Consider the following 19432-nt stretch of genomic DNA (forward strand, 5'->3'; position numbering starts at 1 on the left):
ATAAACTTGCAAACATATCATGCCCCCAGGGGTGCCTTTCCAAACAAAGTGCTTATGAAGTATCACTGTTGTAATGCAGAAAACACAGCATGGAATTTACATACAAGATTATGATTAAAAAATACAATTTTAATGCTTTCAGTTGATGAATAAGCACTTGCCAACATGCTGAGAAAATTGGTCCTGTTCTTCAAATACTTCCATGGGATCCTTTACATCCACCTCAAAAAGGACAGATGGAGCCTCCATTAAATCTCTCATCTGAAAGACTGCACCTCTGAAACATGCAGCACTCCCTTAGGTGCTGCACTGCCGAAAGTCAGCCTAGATCATGTGCTCAGTTCTTGGTAGCAACCCTAAAACGCTGGCCTTCTGGTTCAAAAAAACATTACCAACTGAAACTGCTAACATGTAATCCACATGTCCCATTGCTTTATTCTAAAATAAATGATACACCACCTTCCTCTGACAGTTTGACTGATAATAAATCAAAACACACTCATCTCTAGCAATATGTTCCATCTATTAACCTGACAATCCATATTCTTACAAGACACTATTCAAAACAATAATCCTTCACTCTGGAATACTTTGCAGCCAAAACACCAATTTCTTTGAGCTCATTTCACAACAAGTTGATCATCTTAGACAACACAGGAAACTTTTTTTTTACAATGTTCAACAAAAACAAGCAGGACGATTGCAAAAACCTGTTTCAATTCAATAGATGCTCAATTTTATAATCAAACAGCTAAATGTGTGTACTATGCTGTTGATTAGGCAACTTGATAAATAAGTTAAACCTTCTCTGGTTTTGATCTAATCTTTTCCTGAATTATATACAAAATAGGTTTGGACAATCCACTGTAAAAGATCTTGCCCAGAATTTAGCACAAATCTCCTTCAGAGGCCATAATGGTAGTTAGCATTCAAATTAGAAGAGGCTGTGCGTGTCTAGAAAGATAGGAGACTGCTTCCCAGCTTGAGGTTAAGGCACAGCCTTTTCTTACATTGAGTTTTACAGAAAGCGTTGACATGGCCAAGATGGGAAAGGAATACAAAAAAAAACTAAAATATTTGAATATTGCATTTTTTGTGTCACACTTGGTTACAATTAGCATTGTGCATTGGACAGCTAACGTGCAGCAGGATGAAATGGGAGCCCAAGAACACAAAAGATACAAAAAGTGCATATCAAGTAGAATTAACTGCCTCAGTAAGTGCATTTTCTGTAATAATGAAGGAAGAGACAGGCAGGCTATGACTGGTCACCAAGATACATGAGGAACATTCAATCTTCTACACTGCACCCTTGATGACACTGTAGATCAGCACTAGCCTTGACATTCATGGTACAACATCTATCATAAGATTCCACTACTTAAGAACTCCATACAGAGTGAAAACTTTTAAACAGAGATGAATTTTGCAGTGATCGAAGCAGGAGCATACAGCAAGATTTCAAACGTTAGAACTTTTGTTGTAACAAACAAACTATTGACTGTACATTACTTGAGGCGATAAGGTTGCCAACATTCCTGGAATGGCCATGAGTCCCCCAAAATCAGCCTCAATCTCCTGGTAGCCAAACAAGGCATTCCGGGAGCATGTCTGTTCCTGGCAATAGCTGTGATGTGATGTGGAGATGCCAGCGTTGGACTGGGGTGAACTCAGTAAGAAGTTTGACAACACCAGGTTTAAGTCCAACCGATTTATTTGATAGTAAACTCGCAAGCTTTCGGGGTTTGCCCCTTCAAAGAGTTCTGGCCTCAGACAGAGCATATAACAGCACAGGCAGTTTACAGATTACTGATTACAATGCAAGTCTTTACACCTAACCTGCTATTCAATTCTTAAAGAGGCCAACGATGTGATTGGAAGGAGCTTTAAGCCTAGGTTAAAGAGATGTGTATTGTCTCCAGATAGTACAGTAAGTGAGGTTTAGCAAACCCAGGCAAGTCATGGAGGTTACAGATAGTGCTGAGCAGAGACTGATAGCCAAGTTCCGCACACGAGGACAGTCTCAACAGGGATCTTGGGTTCATGTTGCACTATCTGTAGGTTTTCCAAATTGCTGGCTACCTCAAAGCACAGGTCATCAAAATGCACACATTTCTACAGGGAGATGATGGCCTGGACTATTAATCCAGAAACTCAGTTAATGTCCTGGGGACCCATGTTCGAATCCCGCCATGGCACGTGTTAGATTTTGAATTCAATAAAAAAAAAAAAAATCTGGAATTAAAGAATGACCAGAAAACTATTGTTGATTGTTAGCAAAACCCATCTCGTTCACTCTTGTCCTTTAGGGAAGGAAATCTACCTGGTCTGGCCTATATGTGACCCTGGAGCCAAAGCAATGTGGTTGACTCTCAACTACCCTCCAAGGATAGTTTATTTATTGTCACAAGTACACTTACTGTGAAAATCCCCTAGGTGCTTGTTCGAGTACACCGAGGGAGGATTTAGCATGGCCAATGCATCTAACCAGCATGTCTTACAGACTGGGAGAAACCAGAGTACCTGGAGGAAAACCATGCAGACACAGGGAGAATGTGCAGACTCCACACAGACAGATGACCCAAGCCAGGAATTGAACCTGGGTCCCTAGCACTGTGAGGAAGCAGTGCTTGCCCCATAGGCAATAATTGCTGGCCAGAGAGCAATGCCCATGTCCCATGAATGAATAAAAAAAAAAATTAATTGTAGTCTTTACTAAATCTTACTGACTCTCAACAAAAAGTTAATCTATACCAGTTCTTCCCATTGGATATATCTGGTGCATTCAGTCTGATTCAACTGCATCACACAACTTTGAAGGAGACAGACTGCTGATGCTGTTACATCTTACAACCAGCTCTTTCCCTGTACCCCACCAAATTACAAGTCATGGGGAGGATCCAGGAGATAGTGAGAGCGCTAAAACAATACTTCAGATATCTTAACCAATCAGTTGTGGTCTTGCAACACACAAAAATCACTTCACAATAATGTCACTGGCAGACGCCACTATAAAAGGACTGGAAGATATGTGGCAATAACAATTCATGATAATGGTGCATAAAGTAAAAGAGGGAACCAGGTCAAAATAAATTTGGACATGACAATGCTTAAGTTTTTGTCTTCATAAGAAGAACATTAAGGCCATACAGAATATATAGTGCGGCTACATCAGGATTAGAAATTATAGTTACAAGGAGAAATTGGAGGAAGCAGAGGTCACCCCCCCTACACACACACACACACACACACACACACACACACACACACACACACACAATCTCCCTTTACATACTCCAACCACAGTCCCCATACCTTCATTGGGGTCTGCCAGACCCTGATTTACATGAAGTCACTTATTCATCTCCACGGACTGCTTGCAGTCCCAGTGGTGGCTACTCTTTACTTCTGGTGCTGCTAAGACTACAGAGCTTCCAGCCAACTAACGGCAGGATGGAGACCAAGTCCAATTAAGACTATCCCCATAAATTATTGCCGTGGCACAGATGTGCTTCTGGTCAGCATGGTGACAGCTGCCTTTTCAGAGGAGGTTATGAATGATCCGTTCTTCCTCCACAAAATCAACCCAATGGAATGGGTACAGCATGGAATCATTTGCTGCAGAGTAAGTAGTGGGATGATCTGATGCATAAACTAGGGTCATACTGTCTTTTTTTCCCAGCAAGAAATAAAATAGGCCACTATTCTTTTTAGTAAACTTGCTAGCTGCTTTTCTTATTCAGTTCTTGCTGTGTATATTAGTCTGACATTTTCTCTTCTACACAATAAACTGAAATAGACAAAAAGGTGAAATATTTTTTAATCTGCTTGCATGCATATGGTGTAAGTGTTGTCATGCTATGTTTATCTCTTGACATTGGTTAATTTATGCTTACTTCTTGTGCACACGTCCATTCGCAAATGCTGGGAGTGTAGTAGCCATCCAAATGTTTGGACTATAGGAGGCCTGATAACTTATCTATGACTAACCTACATTAGTGCCAGGATCTCATTTGTTGAAAATTCAAGGTTTTTGGAGTCAGGACCCAAAAATCAATTACTTTTATGTAAGTAGAAGCAACAAATCCTCCTGTAGACCTCCATATAGCCTGCTGTGGAGATCACCACCTCATGGAGCCCATTAAACTGTATGAGCACAAACAATTCAACAAAGACTAGGGATCTAACTCAGACAGCCACATGAGCGGGCTACATATAGGGGGACATAGTAGGCCTTCTAAACATCGTAGGCTTGGGAATACGTTTTGCCTCAGGGATGTTACAGTCTTTGCCTGTTTAATAATGAATTTTTTTGTCTCCACAGGCATTTAAGTCCAGCAAGGGGCATGCATGCGGCAGGTTGTAGTGGGCTGCTCTTGGACGTTGCTTCGGGAGTTGCCTATTGCTTCATGTCGTTAGTGTGCTTAAACTGGACCATCTCGAGGGCAACATGACAGCTCAGAGACTATCTCTGTTGCTGTGCGGACACATGGATTTGGGCCTGTGTCTGTGGGAGTTTGCACGTTCTCCCCGTGGTTGCGTGGGTTTCCTCCGGGTGCTCCGGTTTCCTCCCACATCCCCAAAGATGTGCTTTTAGGCTGATTGATTGGGTACTAAATTGTCCCTAAATTGGACCTCCCTGATCCTCGCACATTAGGCATAGACTAAAATCGTGAATAGGACACTGAGACAGTGGGACGGCGGCGCGGGCTCGTTGGGCCGAAGGGCCTGTTTCCCGTGCTGTGTTGTTCTTTGTTCATCCATTTCAAGTGCTCGTTTTTTTATAGGGTGGGAGCTCACTAACTAGGGCAACATTTGTTGCTCATTCCTAATTGCTAACGAGCTGCCTTCTTGAAGCACTGCAGTTCGTCTAGCATGGTAACATCCACTGTGCCGTTAGGAAGGGAGTTCTAGGATTTTGACACACCGACAGTGAAAGATATAGTTCCAAGTAAGATGGGTGTGTGACTTGGAGGCGAACTTGCATTTGTCTTTCTAGGTGGTACAGTTCAGGAGTTTGGAAGATGTTGTCAAAAGGAACTTGGCTCTTGAGAAAATATGCTGGTGAGAGATGGCTTGTGTAGAGCCTAAACGCTGGACAGAATGGCCTTTTTCTGTGCTATAAATACCAAAGTAATTCTACGTATGTATGTTTGCTGTGGTGGATGGAATGCTGAACATCAAAGTTGCTGTATGCCAGACTGTGTCGAGCTTCTTGAGTGTTGTTGAAACTGCACTCATTTAGGTAAGTGAAAAGTTTTCCATCACAATCTTTGTAGGCAGTGGACTAGCTCTGTGGAATCAAAGGAAGGGTTACAGATTCTCTCTTGTCGAAGATGATTATTACCTCGTAGGTTTTTGGTATGAATGTTGTTTGCCATTTATCAGCCCAAGTTTGAATATTGTCCAGGTCTTGCTACATATAGACATGGGCTGCTTCAGTATCTGAGGAGTTACAAATAATCTTGAACCCTCTGCATTCATCCCCACTTATGACCTCATGATGGAGTAAAGGTCATTGATGGAGAGGCAGAATGGAGAGCTGGGTCTAGGAACCGCACTGAGGAACTGCTGCAGCAGTGTCCCAAGACTCAGATAGTCGACCTCAAAACAACCATAACCAACTTCCCTTATGTTAGCTATGACTTCAATAGTTAGTGCTTATACAATATCCTTGGCAATAGCTTTTAACCTAAAGAATCTAAATGATTCAAAGAGGGTTGAGGTAGAAAGAGCGACAGGAATAGTGAGAATTACTTTTTATCTGATTTAAAATTTAGTGCCATATTTAGATGCATCTTTGAATCATATAGCATTGGTGGCAGCCTTTTGGCCCAGCTTGTCTGTTCATTTTTAAAAAACTATCCAATAAGTCCGACCTCTTTCTCTGCATGTTTCCTTTTCATGTATTTATCGAGTTCATTTTTGAATGTTATTATTACTTCCAGATCATGCAATACACTGCATAGTTGTTTAAAAAACTCATCTCCCCTCTGTATCTTTTGCTGATCTTAAATTTGTGTTTTCTGGTTACCAACACTCTCAAGACCAAGCGTAAAAATTCCAGTACCTCCATTGTCTCCATTCACTGCATCAGAAACTGGGGTCAGAGCTCCTGGTATTTTCAACGAAGCCAACTCCAGTCGTTCAACAGACTTCTCCAAACGTTCCACTAAATCTTGCAACTCTGCCATCATAGATATACTGAAAGAAAATCAGCCAAAGAGAATCAAAACAGATATCTTGAACAGCAAATCATTCCACACAGATAAAAACAGGCCTGTCTGAGTAAGTAGCAAAAGGACATCATTTGCATGAGCGCAGACAACATCATGGTTCAAAAAAATGTAACTCTTAAGCAATATTTTGCCCAAATGGGTAAACAATGAAGGTCTCCCATTTTTGGGCTCACTCTCTTTACCTTTGTTTTAATGGCAATGAAAGATTCCACACTGAAGAAATTTTCGATGAATCTTTGTGTTGTGTTATACACACACCAAGGTTCTCGTAGCCCAGTTATGTAATAATCTGAGTGTTTGTGTTACGATCAATGCATATTCCACCTTTCTAAAGCAAACAAAACACTTTGCTATTAATGGATATCAGTGCTATAATGATGAACCAGTTAACTATTTCACCTTCATTTGTCATCATTTTGGTGCACTTAAAAAAAAATTAAAAATGCAGCCAGCAAACAAAGCTCAAGGATACATGACTTTTTTTTTAAACAACCAGAGTAACTTTCCAGCATGGATAAGGATATTAAGATCATTTTGCTATTATCCCTGGATTACTAGCCCAGCAACAATACCATCAAACTACCATCCCCCCTAACATCTCTTAATACTTAAAAATCTATAGATCTGCTTTGAATATACTCAGGGCCGAGTATCTGCAACTCTTACGGTACAGAATTCCAAACATCATAACCTTTTGATATCTTTTTATTCTGCCATTATGACTCCCTGGCCCCAATCCCTTCAGTCAGGACAACATCCTCTCAGCATCATTTCTGTCAAGTCACTTAGCAATTTTACCTGTTTCAAATATATTACTTCTCATTCTTTAGGGAACTTAAGCCAAGTCAACTCAATCCATCTTCATAAGAGAATGTTCTCTGACCTCTCACCTTTCCAATCAGTCTGGTGAACTTCTGTTGCATGCCATCTAAAAACAAGCATATCGACCTGAGGTAAAGAGACCAAACAGTATTCCCGGTCTGATCTCATCAAGGTCCTGTATAACTGTTGTAAAACTGCTTCACTCATATACTTCATTCCTTTTGTAACAAAGGCCAACATTCCATTTTCCTTCCTAATTATTAGTTGTGCCTGCATGTTAACTTTGTGATTCATGTACAAGGCCAATCAGGTTCCTATAAATGCAAACATTTTCCAGTCACTCAACATTTATAAAAAAATGTATTCTACATTTTTATTTTTCCTACCAATGTGGATATCTCCACAATTCCCCACATTATATTCCATCTACCATGTATTGGGCGTTCAACATGTTTATATCTCTTTTCATTTTCCTTACAGCTTACTTTCCCATCTAACTTGAATCATCGCAACCTTGGTTCCCTCATCAGAAGGGATTATCAGAAGGACATGGAAGCTTTGGAGAGAGTGCAAAGAACATTCACTAGGATATTGCCTGTTATCGATGGTGTTGACTATGAGGAGAGGTTGAATAAACCAGGGTTGATTTCATTGGAAAGATGGAGACTTATGAGAAGCATAGACAGAGTTGATAGTCAGAGGCTATTTTCCCAGGTGAAAAAGTGTCAAATACTAGGGGGCACAGGTTCAAGATGAGAGGAGGAAAGTTTAAGGGAGATGTGCGGGGGTGGGGGGGTAGTTTTTCCACACAGAGTGGCGAATGCCTGGAATATGCTGCCAGAGAAGGTGGTGGAAGTAGGCACATTAGCAACACTTAAAAAGGCATGGGTGCATGATTAGGGAGAGAATAGAACCCCCACCATGCAGAAGGAGGCCATTCGGCCCATCAAGTCTGCACCAACCACAATCCCACCCAGGCCCTATTCCCTTAACCCTTCATACTGACCATGCTAATTCCCCGGCACTAGGGTTAATTTAGCATGGCCAACCAACCTAACCTGCACAGCTGTGGACTGTGGGACGAAACCCACACAGACACAGGAAGAATGTGCAAACTCCACACACAGACACTGACCTAAGGCTGAGATTGAACCTGGGCCCCTGGTGCTGTGAGGCAGCAGTGCTAACCACTGAGGGATATGGACCAAATGAGGGCATAAGTTTTTTTTAGTTTAGTTAGGGCATCATCATGGGTACGGGCTTGGAGGGTCAGTTCCGGTCCTGCACTTTTCTTTGTTCTATCAAAGTCAATGACAGATTGTAAATAGCTGAGGGTCAAGCACAAATCCTGTGGTATAGTCTGCACGTTAATTTTAGTTTTCTGTCCTGTTAACAAATCCTCAATCCATCCTAACATGTTACATCCATTCCCAAAATCCTAATTTTATGCAATAACCTCTTGTGTGGTATACTTTTTGAAAAATCCAAATACACGACATCCATTGATTCCTGATCTATCCAGAAAACTCTTTGGAAAAAAGAAAAATCACATTTTAATTAGGCACCACATCCCTAATAGATTCTAGCACTTTCCCTACTTTTGATTTCAGGTTAATTAGTGACCACCACACAGTTCTTGTGGAAACAAAGTCCAAACTTCACACTGAGGATATCATCTATCACGTTGTGTGGCAGTACCACAAGGCTAAATAGATTAGATTTTAAACAGATATAGCATCTTAATATAAGCCTCCATGGGCCATCAGCAGCAGAATTGTATTCAACCACAATCTGTAACCTCATGGCCCCCACTCTACCTTCTTGATCAAGCCAGGAAATCAAAACTGATTCAATGAAAAGTGCAGGAAGGCATGCTAGGAGTAGCACCAGGGGTGTCTAAAAATGAGGAGTCAACCTGGTTAAGCATCAACACAGGGTACCTGTATGCCAAACAGCAGAAACAGGATAAGATAGACAGAGCTAAGCAATCCCACACCAATGGATTAGATCTAAGCTCTGCAGTCCTGCCACACCCAGCCATGAATGGCAGTTGCAGGGTGACAGGGACTGGGAGCTGAATGTCCAGGGGGTATCAAGTGTTTAGGAGGGATAGACGGGAGGAAAAAGGGAGTGGGGTAGCTCTGCTGATTAAGGATAATATCAGGGCGGTAGTAAGGGAAGATATAGGCTCCAAAGAGCAGAACATGGAATCGTTGTGGGTGGAGATAAGGAACAGTAAGGGGAGGAAGACGCTGGTGGGTGTGGTCTATAGGCCCCCAAATAATAACTTGGAGGTGGGGCAGGCTATAAACAAGCAAATAAATGATGCGTGCAGCAATGGAACGGCGATAATTATGGGGGATTTCAATCTACATATTGATTGGTTGACCCATGTCAGATGCTGTGGGCTCGAGGAAGAGTTCTTGGAATGCTGCCGGGATTGTTTCCTTGAACAATGTGTGATGGAACCGATGAGGGAGCGAGCTATCTTAGATCTGGTGTTATGTAATGAGGCAGGTAGAATTAGGGATCTTGTTGTGAGGGATCCTGTTGGGACGAGCGATCATTGTATGGTTGAGTTTTTGATGCAGATGGAGGATGAGAAAGTAGGGTCCCAGATCTGTGTCCTCTGTTTGAACAGAGGGGAGTACGATAGGATGAGAGAGGAATTGGTCGGTAGGACTGCTGAGGAACAGTGGAGGATCTTTAAGGAGATCTTTTTCGGTGCTCAGCAGAAATTTATTCCGATGGTAAAGAAGGAACGTAGGAGGAGAAGGGATAATCAGCCGTGGTTATTGAAGGAAATAAAAGGAGAGTATTAAATTAAAAACTGATGCATTTAGAGTGGCTAAAAGTAGTGGGCGAGTAGAAGATTGGGAGAGGTTTAAAAATCAAAGATTGACTAAGAAGTTGATAAAGAAAGGAAGGATAGACTATGAAGCTAAACTAGCACTAAATATAAAAAAGGACAGTAAGAGTTTTTATAAATATATAAAGAGGAGGAGGCTGGCTAGAGTGAATGTCAGGCCCTTAGAGGATGAGAGGGGGGATTTAGTGGTGGGGGATGAGGAAATGGCTGAGGCCTTAAATAAGTTTTTTGCCTCGGTCTTCAGAGGATGCCGCGGATAGTTTGCCAGGTATTAAAGATAGAAGAATGGTAGAAGTTGAGGGCCTGAATGCGATTACTGTCACTAGAGAGTTAGTGCTTGATCGACTAGCGGGACGGATGGTGGACAAATGCCCAGGACTGGATGGAATGCGTCCCAGAGTTCTGAAGGAAATGGCAGAGGTGATAGTAGACGCCTTAGTGATTATTTACCAAACTTCACTGGATTCCGGGGAAGTGCCAGAAGATTGGAAAACAGCTAATGTTACATCGCTGATTAAAAAAGGAAGCAGGCAAAAGGCAGGGAATTATAGGCCGGTTAGTTTGACATCTGTTGTTGGAAAAATGCTTGAATCCATCAAAGAAGAAATAACAAGGCACCTTGAGAAGAATTGTTTGATAGAGCAGATGCAGCACGGATTTGTTAAGGGGAGGTCATGTCTGACAAATTTATTGGAATTCTATGAGGATGTGACTAGTGCGGTAGACAGAGGGGAACCGGTGGATGTGGTATTTCTCGATTTTCAAAAGGCGCTTGATAAGGTGCCGCACAGAAGGTTGCTTCAGAAGGTTAGGGGGCATGGAGTTGGGGGTAAGGTGTTAGCGTGGATAGGGGATTGGTTGTCTAATAGGAGGCAGAGAGTTGGTATCAATGGGTGCTATTTTGATTGGCGGTTGGTGACTAGTGGAGTGCCACAGGGATTGGTGCTGGGGCCTCAACTATTTACCATTTATATAGATGATCTGGAGGAGGGGGCTGAGTGTAGGGTGTCGAAATTTGCTGATGACACAAAGATAAGTGGAAAAGCAAATTGTGCGGAGGGTGTGGAAAGTCTGCAGAGGGACCTAGATAGGCTGAGCGAGTGGGCGAGGACCTGGCAGATGGAGTACAATGTTAGCAAGTGTGAGGTTATCCACTTTGGCAGGAATAATAATAGGATGGATAACTATTTAAAGGGTGAAAAGCTGCAGCAGACTACAGTGCAGAGGGACCTGGGGGTCCTTGTGCATGAGTAGCAAAAACCCAGTCTGCAGGTGATCAAGAAGGCAAATGGGATGCTGGCCTTCATAGCGAGGGGGATAGACTTTAAAGCAGGGAGGTCTTGCTGCAACTGTACAAGGCACTGGTGAGGCCGCAGCTGGAGTACTGTGTGCAGTTTTGGTCGCCGCACTTGCGCAAGGATATTTTGGCCTTGGAGGGAGTGCAGAGGAGGTTCACTAGGCTAATACTGGAGATGAGGGGGTTGGACTATGAAGAGAGGCTGAATAGACTGGGTCTGTACTCGTTGGAGTTTAGAAGGATGAGGGGGGATCTTATAGAGTACAAGATAATGAAAGGGATGGATAGGGTAGAGGTAGAGAGATTCTTCCCGCTCAAAGGACAGCAGGTCTAGAGGGCACAGCCTCAAGATAAAGGGAGAGCAATTTAGAACGGAGTTGAGGAGAAACTTCTTCACGCAAAGGGTGGTGAATCTCTGGATTTCTCTGCCCGTTGAAGTGGTGGAGGCTACCTCGCTAAATTTATTTAAAACACGGGCAGATAGGTTTTTGGTAGGCAAGGGAATTAAGGGTTGTGGGGAGAAAGCGGGAAAGTGGAACTGAGCCACTTCAGATCATCCATGATCTTATTGAATGGTGGGGCAGGCTCGAAGGGCTAGATGGCCTACTCCTGCTCCTATTTCTTATGTTCTTATGTTTATGTTCTTAAACAATTAAATCAAATGCAGTGAATGGTGAAGCTGATTGAGGAGCTGAGTGGTCTATTCCTCCTCCTAATTCTTACTAATGACACACTGGGGCTCTTGTTTAAGAGCTCTGATATTGGCTTTGCGTCCTCAGAGAAATTTGTCCAGGATCACTGGACAAATCACTGGTGCAACCTCCTTTGAAATCAAACACCATCAGAGTAAGATATCCCAAGCCAACAAATTGAACAAAACTCAATCATCTACAGTATCCTGTCCTATTTGTAGCAGGACGTTCTAGATATCGATCAGCCTTAGCACCAATTTAGCCATTGAAATTCTATTATAAATGCCCCAGATGATAAATACAGTCACCTTCACCTTTAGGGACAAACAAGAGACTGGCATGGTCAAGGTTAGCAGAACTGTTCAAGAGTAGTCTTTTTGTTGTTGGATTAGAATCATAGAAACCCTACAGTGCAGAAAGAGGCCATTTGGCCCACCGAGTATGCACCAACCACAATCCCACCTAGGCCCTACCTCCATATCCCTACATATTTTACCTGCTAATCCCGCTAACCTATGCATCTCAGGACACTAAGGGGCAATTTTAGTGTGGTCAATCACCCTAACCCGCACATCTTTGGACTGTGGGAGGAAACCAAAGCACCTACAGGAAACCCATGCAGACATGAGGAGAATGTGCAAACGCCACATAGACAGTGACCCAAGCCAGGAATCGAACCCAGGTCCCTGGAGCTGTGAAGCAGCAGTGCTAACCACTGTGCTACCATGCTGCCCACTGAGGTTAAGACTCTTTTTGGGTTCCTGGATCTTGCTCCAGTGATACTGGGCCTGCAGAAGGTCAAGTTTAATTTTAGTTTTTGTTTTGGTTTACTTATTACTGTCACAAGTAGGCTTATATTAACACTGCAATGAAGTCACTGAAACTCCCCTAGTCGCCACACTCTGGTGCCCATTTAGGTACACAGAGGGAGAATTTAGCATGGCCAAAGCACCTAACCAACACATCTTTCGGTCTGTGGGAGGAAACCGGAGCACCCAGCGGAAATCCGCTCAGACGTGGGGAGAACGCACAAACTCACATTTACTTGAGGCCAGAATTGAATCTGGGTTCCAGTTGCCATGAGGTAGCAGTGCTAACCACTGTGCCAGTGTAGGTTAAGTGTATTGGCTACACTAAATTGCCTGTTAAGTGTGCAAAGGTGTGTACGTTAGATGAATTAGCCATGGTAAACGTACAGGGTGAGCCTGGATAAGAGGTTCTTTCAGAGAGTCTGTGTCGAATTGATGGGTTGAATGGTCTCTTCTGCACTACAGTGAGTTTATGAAAAGGTTCTCACTTCCTAAAGCTATAACTAGTCTTGAGACTGTTAATAGGGAGTTTAATTTGTGTTAAATCAGAAGCCATTCTAAATGTTGTTTGGAACTATTTAGGCTCTCCCTTCATCACATCTAGATAAATTAACTGGACAGTTTCCAAAATACACAATGGTGGTTGAGGTATTCCAAGTTAGAAATGTGTTCTGGGCTAACATGATTCCTCTCTTGATTTACTAAAGGGCAAACAGACATTCATCTAAATTGGCTCTTCAGCTCCTATTTTTTTTCCCCCATGAAATCACCAACGCTATTGTCGCCCAAACGTTTGGATACAGAAAAGAGACAAGAATCCATTTGGCACTGTTATGGTATCCAACTTAAAGTTATTTCCATCAGAAGGGTTTTAATTTATGACAAGGTGTTCTTCCAGTAAAATCCAGTACTTCTCAACATTCTATTCCGCAATTGCATTAGATGGTCATTGTTGGTCCTTTTTGGAGTAAATTAAAATCAAAATACTGTGGAGATTGCAAATCTGAAATAAAAATGGAAAGTGCTAGAAGCAGAGTTAACATTTTATGTTAAATACAGTATGATTCTTTTACAGAACAGGTCCTTTGCCAAACTGCATATCCTATAATAGGTCATGTTGTTTGAAGAAGGTTTTATCTAATGGATCTCCTAGTTCTACTCAGTTATCCTTAACCTACAAAAATACCACAAAGTCTTCAAAATGGTTTGTTTCAAAACATTTAAGACAACTCATGAGATGACCAGAAAGAAAACATGAACCTGTAGTTACATACCATCATACTTTTCAATGACCCACAGTAAGTCATATAAGCATCTCAAAAAGTAAAGTAAATTGAACGCCAATTTACACATGTCCCACTAATCGAAAACGAGATATGCAACCAGGTGATCTATTTTGGTGATGCTGGTCAAGGGAGTATTGTAATCATTCTATGATCCTAGTGCAGGAGACCATCCAGCTTGTCAAGTCTGTGCCTGCTCTCCTTAAAAAGCAATTTAGGATCAAGGAAAACCCTAAAGCTTTCTATACGTCATGAATAAAAGAATGACTAGAGTAAGATCAGGGCCAGTCAAGGACAGTAGTGGGAAGTTAGACTGGACAGGATTGAGGTTCATAAGGAGGTGGTGTTAGCAATTCTAGAAAGTGTGAAAATAGATAAGTCCCCTGGGCCAGATAGGATTTATGCTAGGATTCTCTGGGAAGCTAGGGAGGAGATTGCAGAGCCTTTGGCTTTGATCTTTATGTCATCATTGTCTACAGGAATAGTGCCAGAAGACTGGAGGATAGCAAATGTTGTCCCCTTGTTCAAGAAGTGGAGTAGAGACAACCCTGGTAATTATAACCAGTGAGCCTTACTTCTGTTGTGGGAAAAGAGATAGGACTTGTAATCATCTAGAAAGGAATAATTTGATTAGGGATAGTCTACACGGTTTTGTGAAGGGTAGGTCGTGTCTCACAAACCTTATTGAGTTCTTTGAGAAGGTGACCAAAGAGATGGATGAGGGTAAAGCAGTTGATGTGCTGTATATGGATTTCAGTAAAGCATTTGATAAGGTTCTTCACGGTAGGCTATTGCAGAAAATACGGAGGCATGGGATTAAGCGCGATTTAGATCAGAAATTGGCTAGCTGTAAGAAGACAGAAGATGGTGGTTGATCCTGGAGTTCAGTTACTAGTGGTGTACCACAAGGATTTGTTTTGGGGCCACTGCTGTTTGCCATTTTTATAAAAGGACCTGGATGAGGGCTTGGAAGGATGGATTAGTAAATTTGCGGATGACACTAAAGTCAGTGGAGTTGTGGACAGTGTGGAAGGATGTTGCAGGTTGCAGAGGGACATAGATAAGCTGCAGAGCTGGGCTGAGAGGTGGCAAATGGAGTTTAATGCAGAGGTGACTCACTTTGGGAGGAGTAACAGGAATACAGAGTACTGGGCTAATGGGAAGATACTTGGTAGTGTGGATGAGCAGAGAGATCTCGGTGTCCATGTGCATAGATCCCTGAAAATTGATAGGGTTGTTAAGAAGGTGTATGGTGTGTTAGCTTTTATAGGTAGAGGGATTGAGTTTTGGAACCATGAGGTCATGTTGCAGCTGTACAAAACTCTGGTGCGGCTGCACTTGGAGTATTGCGTACAGTTCTGGTCACTGCATTATAGGAAGGATGTGGAAGCACTGGAAAGGGTGCAGAGGAGATTTACCAGGATGTTGGTGGAATGGTGGAAAGGTCTTATGAGGAAAGGCTGAGTGACTTGAGGCTGTTTTCGTTAGAGAGAAGGTTAAGAGGTGACTTAATAGAGGTGTACAAGATGATCAGAGGACTAGGTAGAGTGGACAGTGAGAGCCTTTTTCCTCAGATGGTATTGGCTAGCACGAGGGGACATAGCTTTAAATTGAGGGGTGATAGATATAGGACAGATGTCAGAAGTAGGTTCTTTATTCAGAGAGTAGCAAGGGCGTGGAATGCTTTGCCCGCAACGGTAGTGGACTCGCCAACATTACGGTCATTAAATGGTCATTGTATAAACATACGGATGATATTGGAATAGTGTAGGTTAGATGGGCTTTAGATTGGTTTTCATAGGTCGGTGCAACAGAGGGCCAAATGGCCTGCACTGCACTGTAATGTCCTATGTTCTACGTCAGCTCTTTTCTCTCCTTACAGGTGCTGCTAGACCTGCTCAGATTTTCTGGCATTTTCTCTTTTGGCTCCAAACAGGGCAACATAGCTACAAGATAAAGGACCATTTATTTAAAACAGAGGTAGTGAATCTCTGGAACTCTCTGCCCCAAAGGGTGGTGGAGGCTGGATCATTACACATGTTTAAAGTGGAGGTGGATAAATATTTGATATAATTATGGAATAAAGGCTTCAAGTTACCAAAGAGGCATTTTTCTTATCAGAGGATTACTTGTCTCAATAGTAAAGATGGTCTGGAGGGAAGAGAAAAAACATCCATTTACTCCTTGTCGCCAATGTAACAATCTTATGGTGGCCAGTCTTGCCACCATCACCCCTTATTTACAAGTGCTCAAAGTACCACTCAGTGACTACAGTATACAGGTCAGCCCCACTCTTTCGATTACAGGGTGAGTAGAGCCAGCTGGTTGTAAACCCCTAAACCCCCTCTCCCAACTGCTTCCCTATTCACCTAACAGGGGAGCTCATAGTCCAAGAGGCCCACAAGGAGATCTAATGATGATCTCCCATGATCATTATGACACCACAAAAGAATTTTAAAAGTTACCAATCATTGTCAGATAGTAGTGCTAGTACTACTATATTTAGTTTGGAAAACCATTGAAAAATTTAAATTTGACATCTTATTAAAAAAGATCAGCTTAAACTAGCACACTTTATTTGATACTACTGATTGCATCACATATTGCTCCCAAAATGTTAATATATATTGCACATAGACATAGAATTGCTCGGTACCTATAGAAACAGGCCATTCTGTAGTGTTCAGGCTCCACCTATCACTATATTTTATTCATTCCAACCAGCACATCCTTCTATTCTTTTCTCTCTTAGGAACTAAGGTTCCTTCAACAGCACCTTCCAAACCCCTGAACTCTATAGAGCCATAAAGATTTACAACATGGAAACAGGCCCTTCAGCCCAACTTGTCTATGCCACCGCTTTTTTTTTTTTAAACACCCCTAAACTAATCCCAATTGCCCGCAATTGGCCCATATCCCTCTATACCCATCGTACCCATGTAACGATCTAAATGCTTTTTAAAAGACAAAATTGTACCCGTCTCTTCCACTACATCTGCTGCTTGTTCCAGACATTCACCACTCTGAAAAAATTGCCCTTCTGGACATTTTTGTATCTCTCCCCTCTCACCTTAAATCTATGCCCTCTAGTTTTAAACTCCCCTTCCTTAGTCAATATTTTTTTCCAATCTTGCTGATCTGTGCCTCTCATTATTTTATAGATCACCCCTCAGCCTCCTACGCTCCAGAGGAAAAAATCCGAGTCTATCCAGCCTCTCCTTATAGCCCAAACCATCAAGTCCCAGTAGCATCCTAGTAAATCTTTTATGCACTCTATTTTAATAATATCCTTTCTATAATAAAGGTGATCAGAATTGCACACAGTATTCCAACTGTGGCCTTACCAATGTACAACTTCAACAAGGCTTTCCAACTCTTGTACTCAATGCTCTGACCGATGAAACCGAGCATGCCGAATGCCTTCTTCACCACTTTATCCACCCGTGACTCCACTTTCAAGGAGCTATGAACATTTTCCCCTAGATCTCTGTTCTGTAACTCTCCCCTACGCCCTACCATTAACTGAACAAGTCCTGCCCTGGTTCAATGTACTAAAATGCATCACCTTGCACTCAGCTAAATTAAACTCCATCTGCCATTCGCCAGCCCACTAGCCCAGTTGATCAAGATCCCGTTGCAATTGGAGATAACTTTCTTCACTGTTTACTATGTCACCAATCTTAGTGTCATCTGCAAACTTACTAACCATACCTCCTATATTCTCATCCAAATCATTAATGTAAATGACAAATAACAGTGGACCCAGCAGTGATTCCTGAGGCACACTGCGGATCACAGGCCCCCAATTTGAAAAACAACTCTCTATAACCACCCTCTGGCTTCTGTCACGAAGCCAATTTTGTATCCATTTAAATAGCTACCCTGGATCTCCTGAGATTTAACCTTATGCAACAACCTACCATGTGGTACCTTGTCAAAAGCCTTGCTAAAGTCCATGTAGACAATATCAACAGCACTGCCCTCATCTACCTTCTTGGTTACCCCTTCAAAAAAACTCAATTAAATTTGGGAGACATGATTTTTCCATTCACTAAGCCATGAATGATCTCTAAATGCCTGTAGATCCTGTCTCTCAAAATACCTTCCGACAATTTACCCACCACAGAAGGGAGGCTCATAACACCAATAAAGACAAGGGCAACAGATGCTTTGCAATATCACCACTGGTAAGTTGCCCTCGAAGAGATCCACCATCCTGACTTAAAACTACATCACCATTTCTTCACTGTCATTAGGCCAAAATCTTGGAACTTTCTTCCTAATAGCACTGCAGGTTTACCTGTTCCACACGGACTGCAGCATTTCAACAAGATGGCTCACCACCACCTTCTCAAGAACAGTTAGAGATGGGCAATAAATAATTGCAAGAACAAATGTTAAAAAAAAAACCTATCTTCCCCTGAACTACATGAATGCTAATTGCCTCAAACAGCTGTGGTAACAAGTTTCACATATGTCCACATATTTGTGTACACAGTATATCTATCTCACTCTTCACAGCTTACAAATATCATGCAACCAATCTAGATATGGTAGTCATTGCAGGAATCAAAAAAGGGGCACATCTTCATTCTCATTTAGCTGCTGATTCATGTTCTTTGTATATGGTGGTGCCATCTCTCTCTACAGTAATTATTAAAAAGGCACGACGTCTAACATCCACGAAATCCCACTATAAATATTTTCCTCTGTCAAGGCAAGATGGAAAATAGTAAACATATATAGTAAACAGATGTGTTGAGTATAGGGCTAACGGGAGGACTTTGAATAGTGTGGAGGAGCAGAGGGATCTAGGTGTATGTGTACATAGATCCCTGAAAGTTGGGAATCAAGTAGATAAGGTTGTTAAGAAGGCATACGGTGTCTTGGCGTTTATTGATAGGGGGATTGAATTTAGGAGTCGCAGCGTCATGATGCAACTGTACACAACTCTGGTGCGGCCGCACTTGGAGTATTGTGTGCAGTTCTGGTCCCCACATTACAGGAAGGATGTAGAGGCTTTGGAGAGGGTGCAGAGGAGGTTTACCAGGATGTTGCCTGGTATGGAGGGGAGATCCTATGAGGAGAGACTGAGAGATTTGGGGTTGTTTTTGCTGGAAAGAAGGTGGCTAAGAGGGGACCTTATTGAAACATATAAGATGATTAGAGGTTTAGACAGGGTGGATAGTGATAGCCTTTTTCCTAGGATGGAGAAAGCTAGCACGAGGGGGCACGGCTTTAAATTAAGGGGGGGTAGTTATAGGACTGATGTCAGGGGTAGGTTCTTTACCCAGAGGGTGGTGAGGGACTGGAATGCCCTGCCAGCTGCAGTTGTAAATGCGCCTAGTTTGGGGGCGTTTAAGAGATCTGTGGATAGGTTTATGGACGAAATGGGATTGGTTTAGATTAGTGGGTTAGTGT

The 19432-nt window shown here is 42.3% G+C and overlaps 1 protein-coding gene across 1 annotated transcript in view; it reads right to left on the bottom strand.

Moving 5' to 3' along the window:
- cap2 (cyclase associated actin cytoskeleton regulatory protein 2) overlaps positions 1 to 19432 on the bottom strand; it is a 206793-nt gene that overhangs the window by 157242 nt on the left and 30119 nt on the right. Inside the window, exon 2 of the mRNA XM_080204145.1 lies at positions 6071 to 6204. Within this exon, the coding sequence (XP_080060271.1) occupies positions 6071 to 6197 (127 nt within the window). The 5' untranslated portion in view covers positions 6198 to 6204. The remainder of the gene's footprint in view (positions 1 to 6070; positions 6205 to 19432) is intronic.

Source organism: Carcharhinus amblyrhynchos, chromosome 2 (assembly GCF_965287045.1).
Source record: "Carcharhinus amblyrhynchos chromosome 2, sCarAmb.v2.hapA, whole genome shotgun sequence".
NCBI lineage: Eukaryota > Metazoa > Chordata > Chondrichthyes > Carcharhiniformes > Carcharhinidae > Carcharhinus > Carcharhinus amblyrhynchos.